We start from the raw sequence: 27,463 nt of genomic DNA on the forward strand, positions 1-27,463 counted from the left end.
GGCGGGGCCTTGCTACTCAAACCATGGTCCCTGGACCGGCAACATGTGCGTCCCCTGGAAGTTCATCAGACATGCCGACTCTCAGGCTCCACATCAGACCCCCTAAATCAGACACACAGGCAGAAGATGACCCTGTCCCATCGATAATGAGGTTTACAACCGCAGAGATTTTCAGGGTGAGGATAATACCAGGATATCCTGGTAGCGAGTGTATATTTACTGTGAGAAAATCCCAGTGATTTGTTTGGTTTGTTTTCAAGACAGGGTTTCAATCTTTCACCTAGGATGGACTGTAGTGCTCAGGTCTCGGCTCACTGCAGCCTTTGCCTCCTGAGCACAAGCAATCCTCCTCTTCAGCCTCCCAAGTAGCTGGGACTACAGGCGTGCAGCACCACACTTGGCTAGTTTTCTTAGTGTTTTGTAGAGATGGGGTCTCACTATATTGCCCAGGCTTGTCTCAAACTCCTGGGCTCAAGCAATCCTGTCGCCTCGGCTTCCCAGAGTGCCAGGATTACAGGTATGAGCCACTTCACCTGGCCAGTCCTAGTGAATTAGGTATCAACTCCCCCACCTGCTACAGTGGTTCTTAACTTTGCCTGCACCTTGCAATTAGCTGGGCAGTTTAAAAAGAGACTATGTCTGAGTCCTACCATAAAGACTGTGATTTAATTGGTTTGGGCTACAGCCTGAGCTTTTGGATTTTAAAGCTGGAGAGCGATTCCAACATGTAGGCAAATTTGAGAACCACTGCTTCAGAATCATTGCCAGATTCCAACGGATTCTCAAGCGTTAGCAGGTATCAAAATCACCTGAGGGGCTTGTTAAAACAGATTGCTCGGGCCCACTTCAGAGCTTCTGATTCAGTACGTCTGGTCTGACTCAGTAGGTCTGGAGTTGGAACCCAAGAATTTGCATCTCTTCCAAGCTGGGCCCCCAGGTGATGCTGATTTTGCTCTGTTGAGTGGTTGTCAAACTTGACTAGCCTAATAGAATCACCTGTGGGCGCCTAGGCCTTGTGCTGGAGTCCCTGGATTAATAGATCTGAAGGCAAAGTCCTGACATCTATGCTTTAAATAAAAATCCACCCGGATGATCCTGATGCAGGTGACCTAAAGATGAACTTTTGCAAAGCCCTGCTCTAGACACAATTTATATTTACAGCCTTAAGCAATGAGATGACACTGGGATGTAATCTGCGAGAATGCCGTCTCTTCTCTTTTTTTTTTTTTGAGACAGAGTTTTGCTCTTGTTACCCAGGCTGGAGTGCAATGGCGCGATCTCGGCTCACCGCAACCTCCGCCTCCTGGGTTCAGGCAATTCTCCTGCCTCAGCCTCCTTAGTAGCTGGGATTACAGGCACGCGCCACCATGCCCAGCTAATTTTTTGTATTTTTTTAGTAGAGACGGGGTTTCACCATGTTGACCAGGATGGTCTCGATCTCTTGACCTCGTGATCCACCTGCCTCGGCCTCCCAAAGTGCTGGGATTACAGGCGTGAGCCACCGTGCCCAGCCATCTTCTCTCTTTTCCTTCATACCCATTCAAGCTGATCCTAAACTCTGTACGTGTTGCCTCATGGGGCATGTGCAGGGGAAGTAAGCTAGTTGGCTTTTGTCTTCTAAAGGAAGGCCTAAAGGCCTTAGGGGATCACAGAGGAGCTTGTGGAACACAGCAACGCTAGGGCATCGACCAGGTGTCCAGGAAGGGAAGGGAGAGGGCTGTTTCTCTGCACCTTCTGGAGAAAGGCGTGTAGAGGGAAGGGGAGGAAGATAACAGGTGAGGTCTGGCAGACCTGAGAAAAGTGGGACCCTGCCAACTCTATGTGAGAAATGATGGATCTTCCACACAGAGTTGGGATGAAGGAGTTGAATTACAAACTCAATCGTGTACCCGCCTTCCACACACCCCACTCTTGTTTACATCAGACTCAGATGCTGTACTCAATCCCTGGGAGGCAAGGACTCCTGTGAAAGGAAAATATTTGGGGCCCCGAAAATCACTAAGCTAAATGGAAAATTCAAGCTGGAAACTTCTCAGAGCAAACCTGCCTCTCTTTCTATTCTGCCATCCCTGTGCTCACTGAAGACAGATGCATATCCTGATTGGCTGTTTTGGAAAGGCTTACCAGAAACTCAAAAGAATGGAATCGTTTTTTTCTCACCTACCTGTGACCTGGAAGCCCCGTCCCTGCGTCTAGCTGTCCTCGCTTTCTGGAAGAACCAATGTACTTCTTACACATACTGATTGGTGTCTCATGTCTCCCAAATATGTATAAAGCCAAGCTGTGTCCCAACCACCTTGAGCACATGTCATCAGGACTTCTTGAGGCTGTGGCACAAGCACGCGTCCTTAACCAACCTTTTCAAATTAAACTTTCTAAATTAACTGAGACGTGTCTCAAATTTTCGGGGTTCACACTCCCCACTCCTCTAAGGGTCTCAGCTGATCTTCTGAAGAGTCAGGCAGGATGAAAGCTCAGAGACAGACACAGAACAGAGTCATAAAAAATAAATGTCTCTGCTCATTTCAATTGGTGGATTAAGTCACAGCAGACACATTAGACATATGTTTAACTATTTGAACATTTTTCACCTGGGTATATTTCTTATATTATTGTGTTTGATTCGCTGTGTTTTTGTTTTCAAAATTTAACTCAGTAAGTAGATTTAGAATATACACTGGGAGTTCTGAGCTTGATTTTATATTATTCATCAAGTATAAAATTGACCCCTCCCTAGCATAGAATGTAGTTAAAATCCTCTGCTTATTCCAAAATGGGATGAGCAAAAGATGATCGTTTTATGGTGTTTCCTTTTCTTACATCTTAAGCACTTTGGTGCCCACAGGGCAAACTATGAATCAAAGTTGTTTTTATTTAGAAACCTGCAGTTCCTTAACTGAAAATGCTCAAAAGCTACACGCACAACATTTAGACATGTGCACATTTCATAAATGTAATCCCAGCACTTTGGGAGGTCGAGGCAGGAGGATCGCTTGAGCCCAGGACTTTGAGACCAGCCTGGGCAACATAGGAAGACCCCGTCTACACAAAAAATAAAAAATTATCTGGGCATGGTGGTGTGTGCCTGTAGTCTCAGCTATTTCCGAAGCTGAGGCAGGAGGGTCACTTGAGCCCAGAAGTTTGAGGCTGCAGTGAGCCGCGACTGCACCACTACACTCCAGCCTGGGTGAAAGAGCGACACCCTGTTTAAAATATAAAATACTTTTATACTATAGGTTGTCACACAAAAATTACCTACCGATCTGATCAGGAAGTCCAAGATATTGGGTGGCGAGCGCCATCTGGTGGCAGCATGGTTATTAACATCTCGGCCATTGGCTGGGATCTTTCAGTCATTGCTGACACGTGAAGGCGTTTCTGAAGTCCCTGAAAAAAAGGTGCAGGTGTGACAGGAAGAAACAAAACTGCCTTTCTCGAATGCTAGAAGCACTGATTCTGGAGATATGAAGACTTGCAAAAGAGAACTAGAAAAAAGGAGGAAAGAAAACATATCGGGAGGAAGGGCAGAAGAGGTCCTGAGATTGTGAGGAATGAAATGAAGAGCCCATGGAGAAGCAGCCTAAACGACAGGAATGGCCCTTCTCAAATCTTCTCCATGCCGAGCACTGGGCCTCAAAACTAACAGGTTGTTCTTGTGCTTTTCAAACAGCCCTCATATATTTGAATCAAGTGGCTGCCTCCAAAACCTTCCCACATATTTTCAGCATTTGCTACTGACCCCTCTACCAGGTGCCCTGTTCCCAGCATACAACCTCACCTCCACCTCCTATATCACAAAGAAATCTGAGGGCCACCAACAGGTGCGTCCTCCAATTCTGTCCTCTGTACATCAAAGCATGTTTCATGTCACCAACCTCATCATCACTCACAAAACCCAGATTCTTTCCTCACAGAGCCTATCTGCATTCATTCTTATTCCAAGGAGAGGTGGCCCTTCCCTTCCTAAATTGCAAGCGCACCCACCACTCCCCCTGGTTCATTCACTTTCCCTACTTGGGAAAGTGAATCTAACTTTGAATCAAAGTTTGTTTATATTTTATTTCCCTACTTGGGCAAGGGAAATTGACTCTCTCTGTTGCACATGTGACAACTCTTCTCCATCCTGCTGGCTTTTCCTCCTCACCTGGACACATTCCTTTTAAAATTATCTTCCCTCCAAAGATGTTTGTTGCAGCATTGTTTGTAATTTCAAAAAAAAATGAGGACAAACACAAATGCCAATCAATAGGGGATTCATTAAGCAAAATGCTACATGCAGAACCATGTACAGAACACAGCCATTCAAAAAAAGAACAAGACCGCATATCCAAACCAGAACACTCACTGGAAAAAAAAAAATGATGCAGAATAGCACATATCACGTGAACTCAGTTTTTGAAAAGAATTCTGTAGGTAATTATATGCCAGTACATACATAGAAAAAATCTTGAAGAACATATACCAAACCATTAACAATGGTTAACTCTGAGGAGTCAAATTTGGAGGGCTTTCATCTGATATATTCTACATTCCTGTATTTGGATGTTTAGGACCATGTAATAACGTTATAATCAGAATAAAAGTTATATACAAAAGAAACTTAATTCTATCAATATCATCCTCTGTTTCCCTTTAATTTTCACCAACATCCATCCATCCATCCTCAGCAACATCCATGTGTAAGACTGGGCTCGATGGATAGAACAGCCCTTGAGCTCAAAAGGTGTACAGTCTAGTGGAGAATGTAACATGGAGCCACCAAAACGTCATCCAGAGGAGAAAGTGGCAAGTACGACAAAACTTTCGGTTCAGATCCAAGCTTTGCTGCTGAATTTGAGTAAAATGACTGAGCCTTTATGAGCTGTTTCCTCCTCTAAAAACGGGGATTATCGTAACAAGCAGAGAGAATGGGAATGGTGGTGGGTAGAGCCTTAAGAAGGTGCCTGGTGCAGAGGACTCCATCCCATCCAGGCCACAGACCATCAGGAGGTGCATAGGGACTTGGGGACAAAGAAGACAAGCAACCCATATCTGCTGGCAGGTCCTGGCAAAGTGGACACGAAACCAACAAGTTGCATCCCAGAGGTGCCCACAAAGCCCCCAGGATTTGCAAAGCTAACGTCAAGTGGAGGCAGGAGGAGACAGTTTCAGGAAGCACCTGTGGCCTATCTCACCTGTGTCTTCCCTGGCCAGGGACAGGCAGCCGCTTAAAGGGGCCAAGGGAAGCCACAGTGTGGCTCCCAAACATGGACGCACATCAGCTGTCCTCTCAGGAGCTCTGCATCTCAATTTAAAACCAGGACAGGATCACATCAGATTTGGGAAAGGACGCCTCTTATGCATTTCTTCATCCAAATCGTTGAATTAAAAGTTTCTTCCATATAAGTCCGTCCACTTTAGCTTTTTATAGATTTAGCATTGATTTCACAACAAACAACAGATTCCAGGCACTTGGTGTTTTCCCAGGCCTTGAGCTTTTTCCAGGGTTGTACATTATTTCTCTATGTGGTACTTCGCAGCAGCCCTAATATGGGGAAGTCATTTGCTGCCTTATGAATTCTCTGGTCATCATTGATTTGAGAGGAAAGGGCTGTGTCCAGGGCTGGGGCACTCCAGGCGTACGGTTGGCAACAGCGCAGGGATGTGTGAAGTCTGTAACAACAAGGGAAGTAACAATAATTCCAGCTCTACTAGGTGAACACTCACTTTGTGCCGACTACTTTTCTAAGAGTTCCACAAGTATGACCAATTTAATCCTCAAAGCCAGCAGCTGAGAAAGATACTAGTATTCTTATCCCCATTTGACAGATGAGAAAACCAAGGCTCAGATAGGCTTGTCTGCTGGTGATCTGTGTGTCTGGGAAGTGCACGCTGTCTGGCAGGCTTGCCGGCGGAAGTGGTTAATGACAGGTCTTCTCCATTTGGGAATCAAGATCTGTGTCAGCATGGATGGCAAGGGGACAAGTAAGGAAAGATTGGTCTAGGAGATGCCCAGGAGCTTTGGGCCTTATGGGGCAGGGTGGGGAGAGCCACCAAGGACCAGTTTCTGGGCTTGGGCAGAAGCCGATCAATCATCTGGCCAGTTCCAAGCAGATGGAGCTTCTGCTTCTCAGTAACCTTCCTGCCCTCCTGTCAATTCCATTTTCATCTTTTATGGTACTGGTTGTGTGAAGAAAACTGAAGGTTCATTTGGTGTAAGTCAGTCACTCGTTTTTATGAGCTTGCTTGACATAGATACTAGACTGTAGGTGTGTATACACATATAAACATGCATGTGTACATAATACTATATATAACATTTATGCATGATACACACACACACACACACACACACACACACACACACACACACACATATACAAGCATGCTTTACAAGACTGATTGACTGGTCTACAATTGGCTAACACTTGGTGGCCTAGAAGCCAGGGTATGTGAGTCTCACTTTTCTAGAAATGCTGACAAACTCTCCAGTTCCGAGGAGCCTTGCTCAGTCAACCACTGGAAGTCATTTTTACTTCGTTGGGTTTTTTGTTTTGCTTTGAGACAAGGTCTGGTTCTGTCACCCAGGCTGGAGTGCAGTGGCACTATCATGGCTCACTGCAATCTCTGCCTCCTGGGCTCAAGCAATCCTCCCACCTCAGCCACCTGGGTAACTAGGACTACAGGTACACACCACCATGCCTGACTAATTTTTGTATTTTTTTAGAGATGAGGTTTTGCCATGTTGCCCAGGTTGGTCTCAAAACTCTGAGCACAAGTGATCCTCCTGCCTCGGCCCCTGCAAAGTGCTGGAATTACAGGCGTAAGCCACCGTACTCTGTCCATTCTTACTTTCTTTATTTCCGAGCAATTATTTAGAGGGAAACCAAGAGACTGGGAGGCAGCTAGCCGAGGTCTTTGGGTTCACAATCACAAAGGTTTTTGGTTCGCCCATGCAGGCCCGGGCTGCACTCTCTGATGTCGTAGGAATCACATCTCTTTTTTTTTTTTTTTTTTGGGGGAGGGGGGTTTTCCCTTTTTTTCCCGGCGGGAGTGCAATGGTGCGATCTCGGCTCACTGCAACCTCTGCCTCCTGGGTTCAAGCAATTCTCCTGCCTCAGCCTCCTGAGTAGCTGGGACTACAGGCATGCGCCACCATGCCCAGCTAATTTTTTGTATTTTTAGTAGAGATGGGGTTTCACCATGTTGACCAGGATGGTCTCGATCTCTTGACCTTGTGATCCACCCGCCTCGGCCTCCCAAAGTGCTGGGATTACAGGCTTGAGCCACCGCGCCCGGCAGGAATCACATCTCAAACCGTGCACCAGGTCCTGAATTCCCTTAGGGTCTCATCTTTAGAGGTCCGTCTAGGCATACCCACCCAAGCCATTCTTTGACTGCTGGCTGGCCTTCCTTTATAACAAGGTGTTCCACAGTCCATTTATATATGGATGTCACCTCTGCCTACTCTGCTGCCAGTTTGGTTTTTCCCACTTCTGGGGTATAAGGCAAGATGAAACATATCACATCCCATTCTAAACGTTATTCTTGGCCAGGGGTTAGCAAACTTTTTCTGTAAAGGGTCAGACCATAAACATCTTAGGCTTTACAGACCAAGAAGCAAATTTCAAATATTATGTCGGTACTTGTAAAGTAAAATAAAATAAAAATTTCCACAATTATTTAATTGATGAAACTCAAAATGTAATAATAATAATTGAAGGCAGTTTTTTGTGGTTTAGGTTTAATAATGAGAAGAATAGAATCATTTTTGGGGGTGATAACATTTTGCTTAATTGGAATTTAAAGTTAGTGTTCTTTATCATCAATTCCATTGCCAATGTTCATCTAAAAACATTTTCACTGGCCAGACACAGTGGCTCACGCCTGTAATCCCAACGCTTTGGGAGGCCAAGGCTGGTGGATCGTGAGGTCAGGAGTTCAAGATGGTGAAACCCCATCTCTACTAAAACTACAAAAATTAGCCAGGCGTGGTGGTGTGTGCCTGTAATCCCAGCTACTTAGGAGGCTGAGACAGAGACTTGCTTGAACCTGGGAGGCAGAGGTTGCAGTGAGCCAAGATCAAGCCACTGCACTCCAGCCTGGGTGACAGAGTAAGACTCCATCTCGAAAAAGAAAAAAAAAAAAAAAAGTTTTCACCTCTGGGCTGGATTTGGTTCAAAGGCTGCAGTTTGCTGACCTCTGCTCTTAAACATTTTGAGGCCCTTGCTCTTGAAACATAAAATTGAATCCCTTTATCAGACTAAATCGAGAAGATTAAATTTCCCAACATCATGAATGCTCAGCCATTGATTCACTCATTCACACAATGAACACTCATTGAGCTTATACTATATGCCAGGTGCTAGGGGAGGCGCAGGGGCACCCAAGAGAAAGATGCTCACTTTGTGGCCACAGCCCGGTGGGCGGGAGACCCACACCTACCTGTGTTGTCTCAGAAACATGTGGAAGAAAGACAAAGCCATGCTCACATTATTCACCTACATCTGTGAATTCTACAAGGAAGATGAGTTTCAGAAATCCTAAGTTCAGTACAAATTTATGGTAACTTTTTTTAAAAAAGAATACACTAAAGTTTTCTTAGTGAATGGAAAAATGTTCCCATTTTCTCCCCTGCATACACAAATACACAACAACTAACAAAAATTCACCATATGTGTCTGACTTGGGTTGTATTTAAACCGTTTTATAAATGACTTTTCCCCCAACTTCAGCTTCATAGTTTTAAAGCACAGTCAATAAATGATTTGGCAACAGCTAAGAAATCACAAGTTCCCTTCTTTTCATGTAAACTTCTGTAAAACACACGCTAGGTTCTGCTGATGGTAAATAGGCCCATTTCAGGAAGTTAGCCAGTTTCTCTTCTCGGCCACCTCCTGCATAGAGTGTATCCATTCTGCGCTGCTGCAAGTTGCAGAATGAAAAATTAGAAAGAACCACAGAAACACGGTAAGTCACTTATATTTCTTTAGCAAAGCTTTCCAACAGAATATGGGATTTCTAACCCAGAAATCTGGGTTGGCGGCAAATGGTATGAACCAAGAAAGTAATACGTGGGCAAATAAGGATGAAAATTAAAGACTGAAACAACTCTAAATGGAGATAAAGCGGCTTGCTATGAACTTTAATTTGTGTGTATGTTAGTATAAGGAACTTAGAGAGTACATTTTGAAAATCAAATGCAGTGATGATCTTACTAATTTGAACAGGAAAAGAAGAAAATTCCAAGTTAGAAATTGAACTGGAAATATTACTTACTGGCCCTACCAGAGACAATAATCTCTTCCAGAACAACAGGATTGGATGAGAAGGTGAAGGAAATATTTTTGCTTTGCTGTTTCTGTAGAAACGGACAAACTCTCTTCCTTCACATACATAGGTCAATTGCTAGAGCCTAGTGAAGCCTGGGCTTAACATAATAACATGCTACAATTTCTGTAATTATTACTTTACACTGTCTAGACATAGCAGGTGGTCCTTTTTTTGTTGTGAAGAACTGTCAGACTAAAAACAAACTTTACACTTCTTTTTAAATGACATATTTTCTAGAAAATTCAATGAGATTTAAGAGCCATTGAAAAGTCTGATTTCAAGAGAGTCTCATCCAAAATGTTCCATATATTTTTCCCCAAAGTCCTTGGAGTCAATTTTGATAACAATTTAATGTACACTGAGGTTTTCTGAAGTTAATTTTTTTTTTTTTTTGAGACAGAGTCTTGCTCTGTCACCCAGGCTGGAGTGCAGTGGTGCAATCTCGGTTTACTGCAACCTCTGCCTCCTGGGTTCAAGCGATTCTCCTGCCTCAGCCTCCCAAGTAGCTGGGGCTACAGGTGCATGCCATCATGCCCAGCTAATTTTTGTATTTTTAGTAGAGACTGGGTTTCACCATGTTGGCTGGGCTGGCTGACCTCAGGCGATCCACCCGCCTCAGCCTCCCAAAGTGCTAGGATCAGAGGTGTGAGCCACCGCGCCCCGCCTGAAGTTAATTTTTATATCTACCTGAAGTTAATTTTTATATCCATAATGTTCATTATGGATCTTGAAGGTAAATTAATTCTGCACTAAAATTTTAAGATGCTTTACAAAATGACTCTAGGTGGCCCATATGGAATTGGGTCATCTGGACCAATGACACATATGGGATTGCAGTTGAAATTATCCAATTTCTACTTGTTATTTGTAAGCTGCTGTGATAGGCGGTATAACTGTACTATAAGAAAGTGGTAAACAGGTGGGGCCCGGTGGCTCACGCCCGTAATCTCAGCGCTTTGGGAGGCCGAGGTGGACACGTCACTTGAGGTCAGGAGGTCGAGACCAGCCCAGCCAACATGGTAAAACCCAGTCTCTATTAAAAATACAAACATTTAGCCAGGTGTGGTGGCATGCACCTGTAGTCCCAGGTACACAGGAGGCTGAGGCATGAGAATCACTTCAACCTGGGAGGCAGAGGTTGCAGTGAGCAGAGATCGCGCCACTGCACTCCAGCCTTGGCAACAGAGCAAGACTCTGTTTCAAAAATTTAAAAAAAAACCAACTGGTAAATAGAATAATAGTAAAATCAAATCAGACTTGCAAAAATGGCCACTTCGCTCCCATTGGTGGCCAATGGAGGTCAAGGACCTGGCTGACCTCCTGCCTAAGGGCAGACGTTCTTAGCCTTGACAATGGACTCAAATCACAGGGGGAGCTTTAAAAACTCCTGCTGTCCAGACTGAACCCCAGACCAATGAAACCAAAATCTCTGGATATGGGCCTTGGCATTTGTAGCTTTTGGAATTCCTAAGTACCTCCACTGTGCAGCCAAAGTTAAGAATCGGCAGTTTTTTGGTCCTTTTGTTAAAAAGCACAGTCCCTTTTTTTTTAGGTGGCTAGAAGGGCTCCAGGAAGAACTGGAATGTATTCATTAGCCACCTTGGTTTGATTTTAGAAAGTAAAATAAAAGTTCTAAGTATGCTTTCTCTGAAAAGCTGAGGCTGTGGATAAGGGTGAGGGCAGTTCATGGAGTTCATTCTCCTCTTTCAATCACTGATTCTCATCCTCTCACTATAATAATCTATGAACCTCTGAGTTTATGAGAGAGAGCAGTCTTATGGAAGACCCCAGACTTATAGAACATTAAGATGTGTCTCACAGGAAAGGTCAGTCTTTGAAATGCAGTTGCACATTATTTGTAAGTGCATCTTAGTGTCACCTCCAGGATCCATTGAGGGAATGTCATTCCAATGGAACATCTCTGAGTTCAACTCGGTTATTAAATGGAGTTGAGGGATTTGTTATTTTTTAATTTGCAGTCCCAATTTATGACTATTCAAGACTATAGGAAAAGCCTGTCCAACCCTCGGCCCACGAGCTGCATACAGCCCAAGGCAGCTTTGAATGTGGCCCAACACAAATTTGTAAACTTTCTTGAAACATTGTGAGAATTTTTTGCAATTTTTTTTTTTTTTTAGCCATGAGCTATTGTTAGTGTTAGTGTATTTTATGTGTGGCCCAAGACAATTCTTTTTCCAATGTGGCCCAGAGAAACCAAAAGATTGGACACTCCTGCTATAAGATATAGTAATTTAAATGCATAACTTGTGGTTCTGTATTGGCATTAGCAGAGAACAGGCTGTGTTGATTTTGCGGACAGTTACAAAGAGCTGCTAGTTATCGCATATACCTAAAATCGGTAGATTTCCTGTGCTTCTAAGGAATGACAAGGACTCTGGAAGTTCTCTGTGGTAGCCTGATCAGTGCAGAAAGGGAACGTGGAAAATCCACCGCCAGCATTTGCGTCTTGGAGGTTCCACATAGGGCTGTGAGGTCTCTGCTGATCACTGAAACCAGATCATGGCCAACTAGCCCCTTGGCTTTGGCCATCCAAATTCATCTTCTCGGGTAGAGCTGGGGTCACTTTCAACTCTACCACCTACCATCTGAGTGACCTGGAAAACATTTACCTCTCTGAGCCTCAGGTCCCATGTCTGTAAGGCAGGGGCCTCATGAACTTCACTGACTTTTTTGAGGATTAAACAAATGCTCCCTACCCTATTTCCCAGCATCCAGTAACAAACTTTTTCATATTTTTGTGTATGTTAAGTCAGAGCTCATCTCTTCACTGTTAAGTGCGCCTAATGTGGTCATGTTTTCTTTTGTCTTCCAAAGCTGTTAGTGAATCCACTGAATTTGGGATGGGTAAAATAAAGTATCTATGATTAATTGTAAATTTCGTCTAAAGTGACAACTTTTACCTGCATAACCATTTCTTAATTTCCTTTCATCATGTATCAGTGGCCAACATTGTTAACTGTGAATGAATCAGAATCCATTAAAAATTAGAACTATTTTCAGTCTGGCAAAAATTCAACTCTGGTTGAATCCAAATATTGTGCTGAAACAGCTAAGTAATTGAATTGAGGAGATTTATTATATTTTATAATCAACAAGTTCTCTTGACACTTCAGTGTTAAGGAACGTCAGCAGAACCTGTCCCAGGAGACCTTGAAGGAGGCCTTTGAAAACGAAGAAGGAAGCAATCATCTTTGCAAAATAGCTCCTGCAGCATGGGAAAGGAGTCTAAAAAGGTAAAAAGCTGTTTATTCCAGGAAGGCAGCTTTAGGCCCCTCCCAGACCACCTGCACTGCACACTATTTGGGATTTATTTTAGCCTCAGCTAGTGGCGTCCCTACTTTTGTGCCCACACGTCTGGTCTCTGCGTAGCCTGCAGCCCTCCCCTTCGGGTGAATTCTAGGTGTGGCCTCTCTGCTCATTGCAACACTCAGGGAGTGAGTTTTCAGTGAAGGCAGACTTTCTGAGCTGTTCTTCAAACTGCTCTGGTCTTTTAAAAATGTGTTTGGTAGCCATGAGTATCCAATTTCAGAAGGAAGATTTGGGTGAGGACAGAGAGGTTGTTTTTATTGTGCTGTCTGGTTCCTTCAGCAACTGCAGAAGAAAATTGGCAGGTCGTGTACTATGGACCTAACCAAAGAACAGATGATTTATGGAAAATAGAAAAACTGTTGTGAAATCGCTTCCTTAGTACCAATAGCTGTATTTGGCAGGGAGAGAAGAAGTTGGGCAGATTTCTTTTTTTTTTTTTTTTTTGTGATTCATAAGTTTTCTTTAAAGAAGTGGACTTTGCTTTTCTCTGGGTGCTCCAAGGCAACCCCAGTGAAAGATCTGGACCACAAAGCCCCGGTCATCCTCATCAGGATGTTCATTTCAGCCAGCTCACGGGCGTGCCAGGCAAAGGGCTTTTTTTTCTGGCAGCTCGAACTTGTCTCAGCAGAGGGTTTCACAGAACAACTGTCATTTACCTGTTCTGTGCTCTTACTTGATTTGTTTCCCAGGACTACTGAAACAAAGTACCACAAACATGGTGGATAAAAACAGCAGAAATGTATTCTCTCACAGTTCTGGAAACCACAAGTCAGAAACTAACGTGTTGTGGGCACGGCTGGTTCCTTCTTAAGGGGTTAGAAGGAAAAATTGGTTTCATGCCCCTTTCCCAGCTTCTGGTGGTAGCCAGCAATACTTCATTTTCTCTGGCTTACTGCTGCATCTCTCTAGCCTTCACCTCTCTCCTCATGTGGATGGCCTTCTTTCCTATGGGAATTTCCAAATTCCCATTTTCTTATAAGGAGCTCAGTTATTGGATCACGGCCCATCTTAATTCAGTATGATCCTATTTTAACTTGATGACATCCGCACAGTTCAAGTAAGGTTGCATTCACAGGTACCAGGGGTTAGGACTTGAAATTATCTACTAGGGGACACAACTCAACCTAAGCACTCCCCTTTTTTGATTCTCTTTTCTGCCACTTCTACTGAGTACAGGTTCTTGACTTCATCAGCTCCCAATCTAATACTCATTTCCAGTAAGCATCTCTTTCTTGTCTTAACTGGTCCCTGGGGCCTGGCCTGAGCCCCATTATACCATGAGCTGTTGACATTAAGGATGGACTTCTCTTCCGGCACAGAAGGCACAGGGCTGTACGCTTCAGCCTTCTCTGCTTTGCTCTGCCCCATCTACTCTTCTTCCATCTGCTTTCCATCTTCTTAAACTTTGTAGACATTTCTTGTTAGCTATCATCTGCTCCTATGCTTTCTTTGATCTTACAGGGTTCTATTCTTTTACTGTTGCTTTAATGGGAGTACCCAACTGTTAGGTTCAACCAACGGAAGTTGGTTGTGTGCTCTCTCTCTCTCTCTCTCTCTATTTGCATAGTGGTACTTTTTTCCTCTATTTTATTTGCAAAGTTGCCATTTCTCTAAGTTATTATAGAGTTGCTCTTTCTCCGTTTTATTTGCATATTTCTCTTCTGCTAGGCTGGATGGTTTCTACCAATTGGTTCTGCTGTAATGAGGCTGACTTCTCCTTAGTACTCTGCTCACTTCATCTGGGGCCAGATGCCCTTTGATATCCTTTGGAGCCACAACATTTGGTAGTCAGACGCATGGGTGCAACTGAAAGGAAGAATTTGGCTCAGAAGGTGCAGGTCTTGCTGGGCATTTGGTCTCTGCTCTGTCTTCTGGAATCAGTGGCTGCTGGGAGCTGCAGTTCCCCCCTGCTGGGCATGGTTACACAGTACTCCTATGGACTCAAGCAGAGTACCCTGCAAAGCGAGCATTGGCAATCCATTCAAACTCTGTGCGGTCCTGCACAGAATATAGAAGGTGGAGCAATGAGTCTTCCCAACTTCTCTGCAAGCAACCTGTTCACCATTTCTTGCCCTTCCCATTTATATGCTTCTCTATCTCTCTCTCTCTTTTTTTTTTTTTGGGGGGGGGGGGGGATGGAGTCTCGCTCTGTCACCCAGGCTGCAGTGCAGTGGTATGGTCTTGGCTCACTGCAACCTCCACCTCACAGGTTCAAGCAATTGTCCTGCCTCAGCCTCCCGAGTAACTGGGATTACAAGTGCATGCCACCACGTCCGACTAATTTTTTGGTATTTTTAGTAGAGATGGGGCTTCACTGTATTAGTCAGGGTGGTCTTGATCTCCTGACCTTGTGATCTGCCCACCTTGGCCTCCCAAAGTGATGGGATTACAGGCATGAGCCACCACGCCTGGCCTGTGCTTTTCAAAATCAGTATTTGGAATTTGTCAACTCATATTTCTTACTTCAGTACGTTTTGGTGCAGGCAGCATTAGAAACCTCAAACTCTTAACTGAAAAATGTCTTTTGAAATGTTCTGGCCATTTCCATGGCCCATGATTTCTTTTAAGCTGCTTTAGACTCTCCCAGAGGCCATTTTTATCCAGAAAGAAAGAAAGAAAAAGAAAGAAAGAAAAAAGAAAAGGAAGGAAGGAAGAAGAGAAGAGAAGAGAAGAGAGAGAGGAGAGAGAGAGAGGAGAGAGAGAGAGAGAGAGAGAGAGAGAGAACGAATGAGAACCTAACATTCGGATGTTCCCATTAAAGAAATAGTAAAATAGAATCTTGTTAAGATCAAGACTCTACTTTTGGTCTCTAGCGGCCCCTAGAGGATTTCCCCCTCAATTGCTCTCTGCCTTGTATGAATAAGTTATATTTGAAATCGTATGTTGAGGCCTTACCTCCAGGCTAGTGAGGCTCCTGCCCTCTGGACCCGGCCAAGTGTCCACCTAAACATGTGTCACCTACCAACAATGTTTTGTTTAGCATGCAAAGGGAATAGTCTGAAATCTGGCCTTGCCCTGACATATTTCCTTGGGCCTTTAAAAAATAATAATTTGTGTTAATCTATAGTTAAAAATTATAATAAAGACCTGACAAACACTACCTCAGCCAGATGATCAAGCTACACATAAACAGTGAAAGGCATGTTGATAGCATGCACCCTTCATACGATATGGCTAGAATGGCCCTGCCCTTCTGTGACCTTCCTCCCCCAGACCCATCATCTCGGTTTAATCATGACAAAAGCATCAGACAAGTTCCTGTTAAGGTACATTCTGCATAACCATTTCCCTTTCCAGTTATATTTTTCTTCACAGTACTTTTACCATCTAACATCTATCTTTCAAAACCAGCAAGAATTTTAATCTGTTTCGTTCGCTGTTTTATGTGCAACTCAAATACGGTTCCTGAAACAAAATATCTGCCTAGTAAATATTTAATGAATGAACGAATATAGAATTGCCTTATCTGTTTAATGGCCACATGGTATTCCATTGTGTGAACGTAACATCATTTATTTAACCAGACTACTACTCATAGGCATTTACATGATTTCTGGTCTTTTGTTATTGTCAACAGTCCTCGCCATGAACATCCTTGTATATAGACATTTGCATATTTGAGGGTGTGTCTTTAGGATGTACTTCTAGAATTGAAATTGCTGACTCCAAGTATATGTTTCCAGTTGTGATAGACATTACACATTACTCTCCAATTTAGAGGTGGAGTTAATTTACACTCCTACCAGCAAAATATAAGAGTACTTGTTTCCCCACATCCTCACTTGCATAATAAATCAGTGAAAAATGGTATGACAGTATAATTTTTTTTTTCTTTTTGAGACAGAGTTTTGCTCCTGTTACCCAGGTTGGAGTACAGTGGCAGGATCTGGGCTCACTGCAACCTCCACCTCCTGGGTTCAAGTGATTCTTCTGCCTCAGCCTCCTGAGTAGCTGGGATTATAGGCATGCACCACCACACCCGGCTACTTTTGTATTTTTAGTAGAGACGTGGTTTCTCCATGTTGGTCAGGCTGGTCTTGAACTCCCAACCTCAGGTGATCCGTCCCCGTCAGCCTCCCAAAGTGCTGGGATTATAGGCGGGAGCCACCGCGCCCAGCCGACAGTATAATTTTTGAGTGACACTAGGTATATTTTCCTATGCATTAAAAGCAATTTATGTTGCCTTTTTATGTGAACTGTTAATATATTTTTGTCCATTTTTCTATTGGGTTATTTTTCTTTCCATTAGTGCATTAAAAGTATTTCCATATTAAACATGTAATATTTAATATGTATATACCTATTACATATTTATACCAAGTATGTATTAAATACTAACGGATTGATGAAACAGAGCAGAAAGCCTAGAAATAGATCCAAATAACAGAAGAGTTAGTATGTGATACAGGAAGCTTATCAAATCAGTGAGCAAAAGATCATCCAATTAACAACGTTACGGTAAATGTGTCTTCATTTAGAAAAAAATATTGGCTGGGCACGGTGGCTTATGCCTGTAATACTAGCAACTTTGGGAGGCTGAGGCAAGTGGATCCCCTGAGGTCACGAGTTAAAGACCAGCCCGGCCAACATGGAGACACCCCATCTCTCCTAAAAATACAAAAATTAGCCGGGCATGACGGCAGGTGCCTGTAATCCCAGCTACTCGGGAGGTTGAGGCAGGAGAATTGCTTGAACCCAGGAGGCGAAGGTTGCAGTGAGCCAAGACTATGCCATGGCATTCCAGCCTGAGCAACTAAGTGAAACTGTCTCAAAAAAAAAAAAAAAAAAAAAAAAAAAGCAGGAAGCTTTTATATTTAATTAAATGATACCTTTCACTGTGCAATCTCAGGAGGAAGATTTTCTGAATTAGACATTGTCTTTACCTTACTGAAGAAAACTGTCTATTTCAGTGTCTTTTTGTAGCAAAACTGACCAAAACAGGTGGTAAGTGTGTAATTTTTAACTGTCAAGAAATACTGTAATGTGCACCTTTGCTAATAAGGAAATGGCCTCCCTTTGGACCATGGGAAGTTTCTTGTCTGTGATATGGGGTGTCTGTATACATATATGTATATTTCCATTTTTAATACAGGGCAACAACATAGGGTCTTGTCTTTCACCTTTTAAGTTCAGGGAGCAGCTTGTCCTGACCACACATGTTATCGGTGTAATGCTTTATGAAGCTTTAGAAATGAGCTCTTGACTCATTAAAAAATAATAAACATATTATTTTAATATCTTCAAATAAATAATCCAAGGATGTGTGTTTCACACTATAGCATCAATGCTAAGTTGTGCCTTGTAGATTTGCATTGGCTATACATGCAAAAGACTTCAGTTAGAATGAAGTAGATTCCTTAATTACTATGAAATTCTATCTTGCAAATGCTATAGAATAACTTGTACTTTAAAATATATTTGCACATTTTACATGTGCTATGTGGTTGCCTTCGGGTTTTCTGTACAGACTGTTTTTGTTATTAAATGGTAAAGGCTTGAACTACACTCTTATGTGAAATAAACTGACAAAACCTAAAAAAAGAAAAAAATAATGTGGGTCTCAACCTCACATTTTATACCTAAACAATTCCAGCAGGATAAGAAAATGAAATCCTAAAAAATTTCTAGAAAAAAGAGGAGAAAATTTTTCATAAAATGGAAGCATGGAAGATCCTTTATGCCTTACACTACCCTGAATTCACACCCACGGCTTCAATTGTCATGACTCCCAAATTCATTCCTCTTTCAGAACACTCCTCTGAGCTTCAGACCCACACACTCAACTACCGACTGGACATCTCTACTTGAATATCACAAACACAACTCAAAAGCAACCTGTCAAATTTAATTAATGACAGCTCTCACCCCAAACAATCTTCCTTCTCAGTGAATGACATCCATCCATCCAGGTGCACAGACCAGGAACCTAGAAGTCACTCTGATTGCATCCCTCTCCCTCGCAACCTCTACCTCCCTTTATTCGTCCATTGCTACGTCTCTCAAATGTACTTCCTAAATATCTCTTGAATGCATTTTTTTCTATCTCTATTGCCACCACCCTAGTTCAAACTCCTATCATCTCATGACTGAAGTTCTGTGCCCTCTTGCCAGTGACCACTGCAGAATCGATCTAAGTATGGTGCCACCGTGCTTAAAACCTTCAAAGCCTCGCGTCACTTCTCAGATGAAGATCAAAATCCACTCTTGGGCGTGTAGGGGGATTGGGGAGAGGTTGGTCATAGGACACAACATTTCAGTTAGGCAGGAGGGAAAAGTTCTATTGTAGAGCTCCATTGTGCAATATGGTGACTATAGTTAATAACAACATATTATACACTTGAAAATCACTAAAAGACTCCATTTAAAGTGTTCTTACCATCAAAAAATGGTAAATGTATGAGGTGATGCATATGTGAATTAGCTTGACTGAGTCATTCTACAACTATACATATTTCAAAACACCATGTTGTACATCGTAAATGTATACAATTTTTCGTTGTCAATTTAATTAATATTTTTAAACACCCACTCTGGTCTTTTTTTCCTTTTTTGAGAAGAGTGGTCTCTGTCCCCCAGGCTAGAGTGCAGTGGTGCGATCATAGCTCACTGCAGCCTCCACCTCTCAGGCAATCCTCCAGCCTCAGCCTCCTGAATAGCTGGGACCATAGGCATGTGCCACCACGGCCCGCTATCTATTTTTATATTTTTTGTAAAGACAGGATCTCACCACATGGCCCAGGCTGGTCTTGAACTCCTGAGCTCCAGTGATCCACCTGCCTCAGCTTCCCAAACTGCTGGGATTAAGGCGTGAGCCACTGCACCTGGCCCACTCTGGTCTTAGGTCCCTTGCTTTCTCTCAGTCTATTAAATTTACGTGCTCAGTAAGATGAAGACTGAAAAATGTCCACTCAATGTGGTGACATGACGACAATGAGAACCTCAATGACATCTCCATTAGCCACTTCCTCTGTGCCATTCCAGTCCTCTAGGCCCTACTGTGGCAAGCAGTCCTACTGTGGCAAGCAGTCCTACTGTGGCAAACACGAAAGCTGATATGCCTGTTCTCAGGCCCACACCACATCTCTCTGAATTCCTTGTCTCAGGGCTTCTCTGGAGGCACAGCCTGGGAAAGTCACTGGAATAGACACAGGGCCTTCGCACATGCCACTTCCTTTTCCTGAAAAATTCCTTTGACATCTTGGTTATGCCTTCCACATGCCTACTCAACTTTCGAATTGCAGTTCAGGTTTTACTTCTTTTTTTTTTTTTTTTTTTTTTGAGATGGAGTTTCACTCTTGTTACCCAGACTGTAGTGCAGTGGCACAATCTCGGCTCACTGCAACCTCCACTTCCCAGGTTCAAGCGATTCTCCTGTCTCAGCCTCCCAAGAAACTGGGATTACAGGCATGTGTCACCACACCTGGCTAATTTTGTATTTTTAGTAGAGATGGGGTTTCTCCATGTTGGTCAGGCTGGTCTTGAACTCCTGACCTCAGGTGATCCACCCGTCTCAGCCTAGGATTCACTTCTTTATGGAAATCTTCTCTAGTTTCTACCACTAGGCCAAATTCACCTCTTGTTAGGCTCTTACAGTGTCATGCACTTCTTTTTTTTTTTAATCACAGTGGAAACCTTGTAATGTTGTGTTTAAGTCATATCTGTTTTCCCCATGAGACTGGGAGCCAATTCATATATTGTGAGAGTAATCAAACAGACTCCCCTGGCCACCCACTAGCTAATAAAGGCAGGGATGAGTCTGGAAGTGACTTTGAAATCTAGCAACGTTGAGACTTGGAAATCACACAGGTTCAGATCTGCTCAGGTGCCTGAGCAAATACAGCACTGCCTGTGGTATCTCCCCCAAACTGCCTTGCCTGTCTGTGCCCCATTGCCCCTTCCTTTGTTATACCTATGTATTCCAGTGCAGATGGGAAGCCTGGAGAACCGTGGCTGCCTCTGTAGGAGCTCCATGTTTTCAAGCCATAAATCATCTAAGAATCCATAGCATCTAGATATATTAGATTTCTATTACTGCAGAACAAATCTCTTCCAAATGTAGGGGCTTCAAACAACACCCATTGACTGGCCTAAACTTCCGTAAGTCAGAATCTGGGCAGGTTGGCCTGAGTTTTCCACTCCAGGTCTCATAAAGTCAAGCTGGGCTCTCATCTGGAGACTCTGAGTAAACATTTGTTTCCAGGTTCATCCGGATTGTCAAGTGATTTCAGTTCCTTGCGGATGTTGTTTGACTCACCACTCCACCAACACCGCCGCCGCGCAAACCCCATTTCCTTGCTAGCTGCCTGCAGAGAGCCACTCTTAGCTTCCACAGGTTGCCTGCATTCCTTGTTGTGGGGCCCCTACATCTTCAAGCCAGAAATAGTGTACACAATTTTGTCACACGTCCTACCCCTCTGACTTTTCCTTCTGCCGATAACCAGAAAAAAACGTTCTGCTTTCAAAGGCTCGTGTGATTAGATTAAGTCCATCCAGATAAATTCCCATATCCCATATAATAAAATGCCATCACAGCAGTAATACCCAGGGCAAAATTCATAGGGCCATCTTAAAATTCTGCCTACCACACCAGGTATATTAGAGCCTTGTTAAACATTAAGCAAGTTAAACATTAAGCAGCAACATCACCATAGTGTTGCATTTGAAAACAACTACAATCAACTGAACCAGACTGGGAGTTCTGCTCCACTTCAATTTCCATCTCAAAAGGAGCTGGCTTTTCCTTGGCTGTTACAAATGGGCAATAATTATTGAGCCTCAGAATAATCAACGTCCACATAAAAATCTTTTATAACATAGCGAGGGTGTGACATATAAATGTGTTAGTTCACCAGCCCTAAATTTTAGGAGAATTTAAAAAGAAGGCACCTATCTGGTTTAACCTATAATAAAGACATGAATTTGGTTTTAGTGAAAAATCTAGGCTGGTTTCCGTATCTATTGAAAGAAGATTTTTGAGAGTTCTCTTAATTACAACTCTTGATCAAACTGATCACATTAATCTGTTTATTGCATTGTATGGTTACCAAAACTGATACACCCAGCCCTCTATTTATTAAACAGTTACAGAAAGTGAGGCACTCTCCTGTGTTACTGGGGGTGTATAAAAATATAAAGTACCTGTGTCTTCCCTAGGGAAGTTTCAAAATTAGCAAGTAAATAGCTATTAATGTTAATGTTTGTGTGATAAGGAATATATGAGTAGTAGTCATCCCACAAACAATTTTTTGACTGCTGTTTACATTTGAGGCACTGCTAAGGCACAAGGATCTCAAAAGGAGATTGTGTAGCATGATGGCTTCGTTGTTAAAAATATGATTTTGAAATCAGATTGGCTCAAGTCCCAGCACTACAACGTACCTTCCTTCAGAAAGGTACTTAAGTCACTGAGTTTATTTTTTCATCTACAAAATATAGATAATAATAGGACCTACTGCGTCATGTTCCTATGAGCATTAATGTGGGTGATGAAATGTTTATGAAGCACTTAGCACAATACCTGACATTTTGTTTATTATTATCAACATAAGGTGTCCACTTTCCAGTCATGCAAGAAGAAAACATAACATATGTCACCATAGAGGTATAGAAAAATTGTGGGCAATACCAGTAAGAGAGATGTGGTTGTACAGATAAGGTAAAGATGACTCTGCCTTGAAGATCTTGGATGATACCGTATTAGAAGTTGTATCTGAATTCTCCTTGGGGGGCTGGCCAAAGTTTCATCAAGTGTCATGTCAGTAGGTTGAGGCTATAAATATATAGCTTGCTAAGCTATAGACTTATAAACCATAGCTGTGGTCCAGCTTAAAGTCGTTATAGTGGTGGAGTATCTTGATTAATGGCCTCTGCAGAAGCTTCCCAGGTTTTCTCATCATCATAATTTCAGATAGCTTCATCTTCAACTTCCTTTTATTTTGGTTTTTGAGACAAGGTCTCACTCTGCTGTCCAGGATGGAGTGCAGTGGCAGGATCATGGCTCACTGCAGCCTCGACCTCAGGAGCTCAAGCCTCCCACCTCAGCCTCCCGACTAGCTGGGACTATAGGCATGCACCACTACACCTGGCTAATTTAAAAAAATTTTTTGTGTGTGCAGACAGGGTCTCCTTATGTTGCCCAGTGTGGTCTCAAACTCCTGGGTTCAAACCATCTTCCCACCTCAGCCTCCCAAAATGTTGGGATTCCAGGCGTGAGTCACCACACCCAGCCCATCTTCAACTTCTTTTAGCACCATGAAGGTGAACATGGTAAAAAGGAAAATCATTCTGGACCTAATCTGATGCAATTTGTGTAATTGTTAAGCAAACGCACACTTGACAACTCATACAAGTATGGGGTAGCACGCTAATTTATTTACAAAACACCTGTCAAATACTGCTCCACTAATATTGTGCTTCCATTTTTGATTTTCCTTAGGAAAACATGTTCCTTCAGTCATCAATGCTGACCTGCCTTTTCCTGCTAATATCTGGTTCCTATGAGTTATTCGCTGAAGAAAATTATTCTAGAAGCTATCCTTGTGATGAGAAAAAGCAAAATGGCTCTGTTATTGCAGAGTGCAGAAATCGTCGACTACGTGAAGTTCCCCAAACGGTGGGCAAATATGTGACAGAACTAGATCTGTCTGATAATTTCATCACACACATAACGAATGAATCATTTCAAGGGCTGCAAAACCTCACTAAAATAAATCTAAACCACAACCTCGATGTACAGCACCAGGACAGAAATCCTGGTATACAGTCGAATGTCTTGAATATTACAGATGGGGCATTCCTCAACCTAAAAAACCTAAGGGAGTTACTGCTTGAAGACAACCAATTACCTGAAATACCCTCTGGTTTGCCAGAGTCTTTGACAGAACTTAGTCTAATTCAAAACAATATATACAACATAACCAAAGAGGGCATTTCGAGACTTATACACTTGGAAAGTCTCTATTTGGCTTGGAACTGCTATTTTAACAAAGTTTGTAATAAAACTAATATAGAAGATGGAGTATTTGAAACGCTGACAAATTTGCAGGTGCTATCACTATCTTTCAATTGTCTTTTCCGTGTGCCACCCAAACTGCCAAGCTCTCTACGCAAACTTTATTTAAGCAACACCCAGATCAAAAACATTAGTGAAGAAGATTTCAAGGGACTGACAAGTTTGACATTACTAGATTTAAGCGGGAACTGTCCGAGGTGCTTCAATGCCCCATTTCCATGCGTACCTTGTCATGGGGACGCTTCAATTAATATACATAGTTTTGCTTTTCAAAACTTGACCCAACTTCGATACCTAAACCTGTCTAGCACTTCCCTCAGGAAGATTGATGCTGCCTGGTTTAAAAATATGCCTTATCTGAGGGTGCTGGATCTTGAATTCAACTATTTAATGAAAGAAATAGCCTCCGGGGCGTTTTTAACGATGCTGCCTCGCTTAGAAATACTTGACTTGTCTTTTAACTATGAAAAGGGGAGTTATCCACAGCGCATTAATATTTCCAAAAACTTCTCTAAACTTTTGTCTTTACGGGCATTGCATTTAAGAGGTTATGTGTTCCAGGAACTCAGAAAAGAAGATTTCCAGCCCCTGATGGAGCTTCAAAACTTATCAACTATCAACTTGGGTATTAATTTTATTAAGCAAATCGATTTCACCCTTTTCAAAAATTTCCCCAAACTGGAAATAATTTACTTGTCAGAAAACAGAATATCACCATTGGTAAAAGATACCAGGCAGAGTTATGCAAATAGTTCCTCTTTTCAACGTCATATCCTGAAACGACGCTCAACAGATTTTGAGTTTGACCCACATTCGAATTTTTATCATTTCACCCGACCTTTAATAAAGCCACAATGTACTGCTTATGGCAAAGCCTTAGATTTAAGCCTCAACTCTATTTTCTTCATTGGGCCAAAGCAATTTGAAAATCTTCCTGACATTGCCTGTTTAAATCTGTCTGCAAATAGCAATGCTCAAGTGTTAAGTGGAACCGAATTTTCAGCCGTGCCTCACATCAAGTATTTGGATTTGACAAACAATAGACTAGACTTCGATAATGCTAGCGCTCTTACTGAACTGTCTGACTTGGAAGTTCTAGATCTCAGTTATAATTCACACTATTTCCGAATAGCAGGGGTAACCCATCATCTAGAATTCATTCAAAATTTTACAAATCTGAAAGTTTTAAACTTGAGCCACAATAACATTTATACTTTAACAGATAAGTACAATCTGGAAAGCAAGTCCCTGGTAGAATTAGTTTTCAGTGACAATCGCCTTGACATTTTGTGGAATGGTGATGATAACAGGTATATCTCCATTTTCAAAGGTCTCACAAATCTGACACGGCTTGATTTATCCTATAATAGGCTCAAGCATATCCCGAATGAAGCATTCCTTAATTTGCCAGCAAGTCTCACCGAATTACATATAAATAATAATATATTAGAGTTTTTTAACTGGACATTACTCCAGCAGTTTCCTTATCTCAAGTTGCTTGACTTACATAGAAACAAATTATTCTTTTTAACTGATAGCCTATCTGATTTTACATCTTCCCTTCAGACACTGCTGCTGAGTTATAACAAGATTTCCTACCTGCCCTCTGGCTTTCTTTCTGAAGTCAGTAGTCTGGCACACATCGATTTAAGTTACAACCTGCTAAAAATGATCAACCAATCTGCACTTGAAACTAAGACCACCACCAATTTATCTATTTTGGAACTACACGGAAACCCCTTTGAATGCACCTGTGACATAGGAGATTTCCGAAGATGGATGGATGAACATCTGAATGTCACAATTCCCAGACTGGTAGATGTCATTTGTGCCAGTCCTGGAGATCAAAAAGGGAAGAGTATTGTGAATCTGGAGCTAACAACTTGTGTTTCAGATGTCACTGCAGTGATATTATTTTTCTTCACCTTCTTTATAACCACCATGGTTATGTTGGCTGCCCTGGCTCACCATTTATTTTACTGGGATGTTTGGTTTATCTATAATGTGTGTTTAGCTAAGGTAAAAGGCTACAGGTCTCTTTCCACATCCCAAACTTTCTATGATGCTTACATTTCTTATGACACCAAAGATGCCTCTGTTACTGACTGGGTGATAAACGAGCTGCGCTACCACCTGGAAGAGAGTCAAGACAAAAACGTTCTCCTTTGTCTAGAGGAGAGGGATTGGGACCCAGGACTGGCCATCATCGACAACCTCATGCAGAGCATCAATCAAAGCAAGAAAACGGTATTTGTTTTAACAAAAAAATATGCAAAAAGCTGGAATTTTAAAACAGCGTTTTACTTGGCTTTGCAGAGGCTAATGGATGAGAACATGGATGTGATTATATTTATCCTGCTGGAGCCAGTGTTACAGCATTCTCAGTATTTGAGGCTCCGGCAGCGGATCTGTAAGAGCTCCATCCTCCAGTGGCCTGACAACCCAAAGGCAGAAGGCTTGTTTTGGCAAACTCTGAGAAATGTGGTCTTAACTGAAAATGATTCACGGTATAACAATATGTATGTTGATTCCATCAAGCAATACTAACTGACGTTAAGTCCTGGTTTTGCCCTATAATAAAGATACAAAAGAACGACATTTCTGTCTTAATCATCTATTGCTATGTAACAAATTACCCCAAAACTTAGTGGTTTAAAACAACACATTTGCTAGCCCAGAGTTTTTGAGGGTCAGGAGTCCAGGCACAGCATAACTGGGTCCTCTGCTCAGGGTGTTTCAGAGGCTGCAATGTAGGTGTCCACCAGAGGCACCGGCACCTCTGGGATCACACCCATGTGGTTGTTTTCTGGATTCAATTCCTCCTGGGCTATTGGCCAAAGGCTATACTCATGTGAGCCATGTGAGCCTCTCCCACAAGGCAGATTGCTTCTTCAGAGCTAGCAAAAAAGAGAGGTTGCTTGTAAGATGAAGTCACAATCTTTTATAATCTAATCAGAAAAGTGATATCCCATCACTTTGGCTATATTCTATTTGTTAGAAGTAAACCACAGGTCTGACCAGCTCCACGGGAGTGACCACCTCAGTCCAGGGAAAACAACGGAAGACCAAGATGGTGAGCTGCGATTGCCTCAGTTAGTCAAAAACTATTCTCCCTTGACTGCCGTCCTGGGATGGCCTGCTATCTTGGTCATAGATTGTGAATATCAGGAGGCAGGGATCACTGTGGACCATCTTAGTAGTTGACCTAATACACCTTCTTTTCAATATCTGAGAACTTCTGCCACTGTGACTAATGGTCCTAATATTAAGCTGCCGTTCAGATTTATCATATATCTATGACTACATGGTAATATTATGCTGTGGTTGCATTTGGTTTTATTTACAGTTGCTTTTACAAATATTTGGTGTAATATTTGACTTCTAAGGTTTAGATGCCATTTAAGAACTGAGATGGATAGTTTTTGAAGCGTCTTTTACTTCTTAACCATTTTTTTTAAATTATGCAGCTAAATTCAAAGCTTTTGGTGTATTTTGTTAATTGCCATTGCTGTAAATCTTAAAATGAACAAATAAAAATGTTTCATTTCACAAGAGGAGTGTCTGATAAATATATGGTAGAGAAATTGGTCTTTAATATAAAATAAATTACCATATATGCTAAATTTTTTGAGAACTCTTGAAAAAAGTATTTGGTAGAAATCAAAGGGGAAGCAATTTTCATGAAGCTTTTACATTAAGATTTTTTTCTAAAAAGATGCAATAAATTTTTTATTGTAAATTGACAATTTATAATTACATAAATTTATGGGTTACAAAGTAATGTCATAAATTGTAGATACAATGTGGAAT

At 42.1% G+C, this 27,463-nt stretch overlaps 1 protein-coding gene across 3 annotated transcripts; it reads left to right on the top strand.

The window, feature by feature from the left end:
• Positions 1-8,797: 8,797 nt before the first annotated feature.
• On the top strand, positions 8,798-27,205 carry TLR8 (toll like receptor 8). 3 transcript variants are annotated; one of them, XM_032285903.1, is made up of 3 exons: positions 8,798-8,949; positions 12,447-12,566; positions 23,078-27,205. In XM_032285903.1, the coding sequence occupies exons 2-3, from the start codon at positions 12,546-12,548 to the stop codon at positions 26,198-26,200; spliced, it is 3,144 nt and encodes a 1,047-aa protein (XP_032141794.1). In that variant the 5' UTR covers positions 8,798-8,949; positions 12,447-12,545; the 3' UTR covers positions 26,201-27,205. The 3 variants fall into 3 exon arrangements, with proteins under 3 accessions (XP_032141794.1, XP_032141795.1, XP_032141796.1); XM_032285905.1 differs by lacking the exon at positions 12,447-12,566 and adding an exon at positions 9,210-9,311 and having other exon boundaries at positions 8,853-8,949; XM_032285904.1 differs by lacking the exon at positions 12,447-12,566 and having other exon boundaries at positions 8,848-8,949.
• Positions 27,206-27,463: the final 258 nt, after the last annotated feature.

This window comes from Sapajus apella, unplaced genomic scaffold (genome assembly GCF_009761245.1).
Source record: "Sapajus apella isolate SASKATOON/1434 unplaced genomic scaffold, GSC_monkey_1.0 scaffold17, whole genome shotgun sequence".
In the NCBI taxonomy this organism is placed as follows: Eukaryota; Metazoa; Chordata; class Mammalia; order Primates; family Cebidae; genus Sapajus; species Sapajus apella.